The 8,196-nt window shown below is 49.9% G+C and overlaps 1 protein-coding gene across 1 annotated transcript in view; it reads right to left on the reverse strand.

Moving 5' to 3' along the window:
* The window catches only part of LOC139685044 (FSD1-like protein), a 28,385-nt gene extending 24,884 nt beyond the window's left edge, over positions 1-3,501 (reverse strand). Inside the window, exon 1 of the mRNA XM_071581560.1 lies at positions 3,356-3,501. Coding sequence (XP_071437661.1) covers positions 3,356-3,370 — 15 coding nt within the window. The 5' untranslated portion in view covers positions 3,371-3,501. The remainder of the gene's footprint in view (positions 1-3,355) is intronic.
* Between the last annotated feature and the right edge of the window lie 4,695 nt (positions 3,502-8,196).

Raw genomic sequence — 8,196 nt, forward strand, 5'->3', positions numbered from 1 at the left:
AATTGCCATTGTCCAACCAGCTGCTTCTGCATTCCCCACTGACCAGAGACAATTGTTGTCACAGGCCAGAGAGCCTGGAGATAAGCCTTAGATCCCATGAGCAGAACTGCCCATTTGGATGAACACGGAAACTCACAATCCTCTTTCAGCAAGGCTCTTAGGGCTTACTCAGTTGCAACATATGGGGGAAGAAGTCTTCTTGTACATAGTGCTGACCATTGGCGTTGGGTTTCACAGCCACATCACGATTAAAGGAGAAGATCTGTGTGTGAAGATCACTGAAAAAGCCTTCAGACAGGCAAACACACAGCAACAGCTGGAAAATGGGTGTTAAAGTTTTCCACTATGCCTAAAGTTAAAGTCAACTGATCAAGCACAGTGACCAGAATGTTCTTTTTTAAGCAAGCCACCCATTTCTCTGGAAAGAAATGCAACCAGTTTTGGTCATATTTGACTGAGTTTAAATGCCTACTAAAAATACCCACGAGCAGCAGACCGGATTTTTCCAACACACCAATGCACAAACCACCAGAACAGAAAGGCAGCTTTTAGGCATCACTAGCTTACAGTATTTTCTAATCACTGATATGCAATACACAGACTTTCTTCCAAATGTACCAAGACACATGCCAAATTAAAAACACACTGCACTCTTGCCATTTCTTCCTTTAAGGGCCACTTCCGAAAATTCTCTACAATTTCATGCAACAAAAAGGGTTCTGGAAGAATTACCAATGGAAGTAGCAACTGAGGCCCACACTCTAAGTTACTTCATAGAAGTATTTCAACAACACCAAGCTCAGTAAAGCTTCTTGGTATTTCTGCACTGAAAGAAAGTTAACTCTATTGCATGCAGCATTTAACAGAATTGTATTACAAGTGATGTTCTTTTAGCTTCCCCTCTGACCTCTCTCTGAGTTCACTTTCAAATGAATTATCCAAACATTATGACATGTTTATTACACAAGTCATTTTTGCTGCTGTCAGTGAGCTTCATACTCTTCTTCCCTTCTATGTCCTAATCTTACTCTCTGAATCTAATACACTTTGCAGGAAAAAAAGAAAATGCATGATATTGGTAAACCAACAGTGTGATGCACAAAGGATGAAGAAGAAAGAAGGATGTGATAAAGAATGGAAAGCCCTAAAACATGTGGTAGTTTGCAGTCTTGCCAGATGGATAAAAACAAACTCTCCTTTGAATAGCCAGTAACTACCATGACACAGCACCTCCTAAAGCACAGGCACTTCATAAAAGAGTAAACTTTGATACATTAAACAATTGCAGCAGTTCTGTTTAAGAAGAAAGCTACCAACTTGCTCAAGCTCATAACGAAGGCTCATGACCTGACTGCACACTCAGCAGTGTCTGAAGCAGTCGGGACTCAGACAAAATCGTGAGGTATTTTAACCTTCACGTCCAGATCATATTTCAAAGAGGACATGCTTACATAGCCCCCATTCATTTAATCTTCTGCTCTTGTCAACACCTTGAAGCTGCCAGAGTTTGAAGAACTTCATGCAGTACAGGTGACAGGAGCAAATTTAACCAGTGTTAGAGAAAGTGCTGTAGAACATGAGATTCACTGCATTTTACTACTGTATTCAGAACCTCCGAGCAGCACTGAAATTCAAACGTGACCCCATTCAGAAACATCCACCCAGAGCACCCACGGCAGCTGCAGCCCTCATTTATTCCTCCTCCAAAGAGACTGAGCTCACAAACATCAAGCAGGAGAAGACCCAAATTCACACAGTTCCTCCCCAAAACACACTTTATGGCCACTCCACATCTCACCTTCCAAAGCCCCTGTTCAGAGGTCACAGTTGCTAAGCATAAACAAGCACGTTTTAAGCAGAATGAGTTACACAGAGGTACAAGACTGTGGGATTCAGCAGGATGCTTGCTTAGTTTGACTTGCTTAGGATGAGCAGCTGGATTGGCTGAAGCCCTGGGCCACAAGCTGTGCACTCACACCAAGATCTGTTCTCAGCTGGAAAAGGGTTAATTTCCTCAGTAATTCCCCTTGATCAGCTGGTACAGGGCTGGGTTTTGGCTTCAGGATGTGAAGAATACTGGTGACACCCTGATGTTTTGGTTGTTGTTAAGTAACACTGACCCCAAGTCTGGGGGTCTTTTAGTTTCCCAAGCTCTGCCAGCGAGCAGGTGCACTGGAAACACAACCCAGAAGACAAGGAGGCTACAGCTGTCACCAGAAACTGCAACTCAGCAAGGTGAGAACAGTGAACAATGAACAGCTTGTGTGGACGCTGAGGAAGAACCCAAAGAGGTGTCAGAGCACCCCAGATGAAAAATCACCCCTGGACCAAGACCATGTGAGGGGCAGATGCAAAGTCAACAGGGTAGAACTGCTCGAGCTGACCTGCTGCTGTACCACTCCACTAAATTATTTATTTTGATGAATCTGACACTGCAAACTCTGCTATTGAGGTTCACCTGGGGCTGAGCCTGAAGAAACTGCGACTCCTGGAACGGGGTGAGAATGCTCAGGCAGCAACTTCTTTAACACACACATGAGCACAAACACTTCACTGAAGTATCAAACACCCCCAACCTGTAAATTTCAAGCCATCCTGGCACCAAGTTACGCCGACCCCACTCATAAGCCATTTTCCAAGCTGAGGAAAGCACAGTCCTCTCAGAAGCAGCAACAGAAGCCCTTTTGCACCGACACACCGAGAGCCAAAAGGTTGAGTCACAACTTTTTGCAGGGAGCATCATTTTCAGAAAGCCCCAACCCTTGGCCAAGCACATCTCAGTGACCTCTCCGAGGAGTGGGGGCGATGGCAAGGCTGGCAAAGAGGGAATTGTAGGGCAGCAGCCACAGCGGAGAGAAACCCTACAAAACGCTTTTAGGCATTAATTCCCTCCAGATTACATCAGTGGCAAACAGATGGGCTTATGTACGCACCGTAATCCCTTAGGACGGGGACACACAGGGTGAAAGGGCGCCGCAGCGCTGCCGCACTTCGCTACAGGACCGCGGGAATTCTTGGGGTGGGAAAGGACCTCTGGGATCATCCAGTCCAACCCTCTGCCAAGGCAGGGTCACCTCGAGCGGGTGACACAGGAACGCGTTCAGGTGGGGTCGGGATGTCTCCAGAGTCAGGGAGACATTCCTTGCTTCCCGCAACACCGGCGGGGAGCGAGCGGAGCCGGGACGCGCCTCTGGATGCGCATCCCCCGAACTCCCCCAGCATCCCGGGCGGGGGCACCGCGTCCCCCGCGCCGCTGCCCTCCCGCACCGTCCCCTCCCCAGGCAGCCAGGCCGAGGACCGGGAAACACCCAACACTCCCTAGAAAAACCCCGCCCGGTTCGGCACGGCCACTCACGCGTTCCTCGTCCATGGTGCCGGGAGCGGCGCGGCAGGGAAAGGGACGCGGGGTGCGGGATGCAGGGACGGGGGATGCGGAGAGGGAGGATGGGGGATGCAGGGATGGGGGATGCGGGGATGAGGGATGCGAGGATGCGCTCCCGGTCCCGCCGCTCCCCCCACTCCGCGATGAGCGGCCCCGCGGCTCCGCCCCGCCCGCACGGAGCGTGCGCGCGCCTGCGCGCCCTCCGCCGCTCCCGGGGCCGCGGGTTCCAGTCCCCGCTCCGACCGGACCCGGATGGGATGGCAGGAAAAGGGGTGGGCATGGGAGATGTTTCCCTCGCTGGTCCTTTCGCCCTGGGCTGTGTCAGGCGTGCCAGGCCTGCTTAGTCTCATTAATGCACCTCCAAGGTGGGTGCCAAGAGGATGCTGCCAGACTCTCCAAGGACCAGTGGCCATAAGCTGAAACACAAACAGTTCCATTCAACATGAGGAAAAACTCGTTTCCATTGAGGGGGGCAGAGCACTGGAACAGCTGCCCAAAGGAGTCATGGAGTCTCCCTCTCTGCAGAAATTCCAAACCCACCTGGACGTGTCCCTGTGTCACGTGCTCCAGGTGACTCTGGTTGCACTGGATGATCTCCAGAGGTCCCTTCCATCCCTAACAGTTTGTGATTCTGTGCCACCATGCCCCAGGGCAACAGGAGAGAGCAGGGAGGGGACAGGGACACACACCCCAAAACCCCCTCCAGGGTGACTCCAGGGGAACACCCAGCTACACATTCCAGGGGATTGCTCTCGCCAGGGGCGATGCCACACAGCTGGGAGACTGTACCTCTGTCCTCGGAATAGTGCAACATCTGCAGTCTCAGATGTTACACCCCATCCCTCCTCAAGGTCCCCCCCAAGCCATTCCGTGATTCACAGAATCAACAAGGTTGGAAAAGACCTCCGAGGTCATCAAGTCCAACTTGTGACCCAACACCACTCCATCAACCAGACCACGGCACTGAGCCCAGTCTTTCCTTAAACATCTCCAGGAATGGTGACTTCACCACCTCCCTGGGCAGCCCATTCCACTGTCTAATCAGCCCTTCTGTGAAGAAATTCCTCTTAATGTCCAACCTGAACCTCCCCTGGCACAGCTTGAGGGCCATGTCCTCTCACCCAGCCACAGGTTGCCTGGGGGAAAAGCCCAGTGCCCACCTGGCTTCATCCTCCTTTCAGGTAATTAGAGAGAGAGATAAGGTCCCTCCTGAGCCTCCTTTCCTCCAGGCTGAACACCTCCAGCTCCCTCCAGACCCTTTGCCAGCTCCGGTGCCCTTCTCTAGACATCATTCCATCATGTGTGTATTAGGTCAGACATCCTCTGAGACAGCTTTGCTTTATCTCACAAGTCCCTAATCCAATCTTAAAGACCTTTTTTTTGAGCCCTATGGTGTTGGAAAGGCATGGCAGTTTTGTGAGGATAGGGTTTGGCAGAGATGCAGCCATAAAGCAGCTGCTGGGCTGGAATGCAGCATTGTGGTTTTCTGGCAGCTCTGAACACTGGTAGGAAAATGCAGTGCTTTTCACAGGGATGCTTTTCACAGGGAAGCAGCAATGGTGAAGTGAAGGTGGCAAAAGATGCCTCTTCAAACCCATGTCTGCCTCTGTGAGTCCTGTCTCTCCATGGCTGTGTATTCTTCACTGGGAGCACTGCACGAATCCAGGGCAAGAGGAAGTGCAGAAGCGGCAAAGTGGTGTCGCCTGCCAAGAGATGTAGTTCCAGTCTTTGCAGCTCCATCCAGAGATCCCCTGGGGCTGCATTAACTGGCACAGCCTGGGCCTTGGCTGAGGTTTGGACGTTTATGTGGTCTCCCAGGTACCCAATATCCTATTTGTTCCCATCAACACTCACAGCCTGTGCTGGTAGTTTCCATTTGAAACCATTGGAAAGAAGAGGAAGAAAACCATGTCTGGTCATGCCACTCCTCAGACTGAGGCAAAGAGACTTACCATGACCATAAGCCCATGAATGAAAACTTGGTGTTTTTCCCCCAACAGTTAAGCAAAAATCCCTCAAAAATCCAAGGGGACTTTTGGTGGTTTAGCCTGGGAAAGAAGTCGGCAGCTGAGTCAGAAATAGTGCCCGTGGTCACCCAGAGTTGCCAGTAACATCAGCCTCAGGAAAGGGCACATTTGGCTCTGAAAGCACCTCTTAATTCCAGATCTGGACTATGTGGGAAGATTCAACTCCACATCTCCCTATATGCCTTCTAAACTGCAAATGCAGGGAAAGGGTCACCATCATGAAATTACTTCCCAGTTTTATGGGGTTTGTAGGTTTTATCTTTTCACAGGAGGCATTGGCAAAAACATAGACCAAAATTTCAACAGTTTTAATTCCTGACACACATGATACCAGAAATATCACAAGAACACTCACAGCTCTGCCCTGGGTCACAGTCTTGTTCAAATCAGTGCCCTGGTAAGAAAACCTGGATGTGGCTGCAGAGGAAACTGAGCACAAATGGGTTGTGGGAATTTTGGGTACGCCTAAGCCTACAGAAAATACCTCTTCAGTGCAACAAATTGCCACAGAGTTCATGATAAGTAGAATTGAAAGAAAATAGCTGTTCTCCATCCGAGGAAATTCGCCTTACATTAAATTCCATGAGTAATAAAAGACAGCAGCCAAGCCCAGCAAAACCAGTTCTGTTCATGGTCATCCATTGCTCTGTGCTGGTCCCAGTGCTCTGAGAACACATCAGTCCCTCAGCAGCCACTAAGCTTGTGCCATCTCTGCGACCCTGCCCTGCTGTGAATTTTGTTTTCCTACTAATGACTCTACTGTGTCAGGAGACTGACCCAGCGCAGTCAAGTTTGGCTTCAATTTCACTGGACTAGTGTGAATGTTTTTCTTTTCTGACCCCTCACACTTTCTGCTGAGAAGAGGCTTCAGTCCCAGTCAATAAAGTCTTGGGCAGTGGCTCCTGACTGGCCAGACAGGAAAATTTCCTCAAGAACCCCCGAGAGAGAGAGAAAAAGAGAGAAAGAGAGAAACTCTTCAGGACACAGGATCTATCTGTGTAAGTGGGATTTAGCCATATACGCAACTCAAATGAAGGAAAACAGTTCTTGAGGGCTGCTGGAAAGAAACGAAAGACCCATCACATAAAAACATGGATATTGCTCAGGAGTCCCCCATCCATGAAAGCAAGTCAGAGTTCTTCAAATCACATAATTTTGTCCCTTTCTGAAGTTGCTCCTCTCGTGCCAAAACACCTATTGGAATAAGCTTTGACCTATGTTAGAAGGCATTGTGTAAGTACCTTTTCTCAGCCACCACCAGAGCCACAGAGTCCAGAAGTCACTTTGCATTTTAAAACCAGATTTGACAAGCCCTGCAGCCAGCCAGAAGTAGAAAGAAGAAAGGCAGTGAGGAGATAAACTGGAGAGGAGCAGAGGCAACAGAAGGAGACAGCAGAGAAAGGAGGTTTTTTCACATGGCGTAACAGCAACCACACCTGGGAAAAAGGGGCTGCTGCTGCCTGGTTTTCCAGTAGAAAATGAGAGAGCAGGAGGTAAGAGGAGAGGAGGAAATACAAGCTCTCACCTTCAGGTATGTGCTGGCATACCCCAGTGCAGAGGCCAGTTCCAGTTAAGAAGAGAGGGAGCATAATTGACAAGGTTTTCAAGACTGTGTGCACTTTGCTTGGCTGTACAGTTGGCTGCACCCCTCTGGCCATTAAAGAGGAAGGAATACAACTTCTGCTGCTTGCCACATGGACCTCCCCTGTCTTTCTAAGAGGTTCCCAAAGCAAACTGAGGACAAAGGCCAGTGCCAGGGGCTCTGCTCCTGCCATGCTGCAGGACCAGCAACACCAGCTGCTCCCTCACTGAGTGGGGAAGAGAATCTGAATGGTGAAAGTGAGAAAACTCGTGAGTTAAGGGAAAGAGTTTCACAGGGAAAGCAAAAGTCATGCACACTAGAAAAGTAGAACAAGGAGCTTATTCACTGCTTCCCATGGGCAGGCATGTGTTCAGCCATCCCATCAGGGCCCCATCAGTGTAAGGGTGACTAGAGAAGGCAAATGCCATTGCTCCAAACACTCCTCCTCCACACTGGCTCTATATGCTGAGCCTGACACCAGATGGTCTGGACTATCCCTTTGGTCAGCTGGGAGCAGCTGTTCTGGCTTGTCCCCTCCCAAATCCTTGTGCACCCCCAGCCCCCCTTGCTATCAGGGTGATGAGAGAAGCAGAAAAGGCCTTGATGCTTTGCACTGCTCTTCAGCAATTTAAAAAAACCATCCCTATGTTATCAACACTGTTTTCAGCACAGATCCAGAACAGCCCTGTTCAATACCTGGCTACTCTGAAGAAAATTAACTCTATCCCAGCCAAAATCCAGCACACATGCCTACCTCCAGGTAGCAGGTAAGTTCTGCTGGACAGTGGGATGCACCATGCAGGACACAAGGTCCCTAAAGCTGCTTCAGAGCCAGGATCAGCCGCTGCTCTCTGAATGGGCTCAAGACCTCCTCATCCCGATTCTGTGCTGCAGCCTGGTTTGCCCTCCTCACCTAGGGCAGGCACACACACCACTGGCTGCCACAAAAGAGCTTTTCCAGCACAGAAGGTGTGGGTTTGTGGAGCCCCTGCCTTCTGCTCGGAAGGCTCTGGGCAGGTGGCTGCGAGTGCCCAGCTGATGGCACTGTGTCTCCATCAGTCTGGCTGAGTGCAGGAGAATTCACATGTGCCTGGCTTGAAAAAAAACTGCCATTTGCTGGTCCAATGAGCCCCTTGCTATTCACTGACAGTCATTTGTATTTAATAGCGTTTTTACTGGATCCTCCTCCTGTGGTCATGTCCCCT

This window comes from Pithys albifrons, chromosome Z, assembly GCF_047495875.1.
Source record: "Pithys albifrons albifrons isolate INPA30051 chromosome Z, PitAlb_v1, whole genome shotgun sequence".
In the NCBI taxonomy this organism is placed as follows: Eukaryota; Metazoa; Chordata; class Aves; order Passeriformes; family Thamnophilidae; genus Pithys; species Pithys albifrons.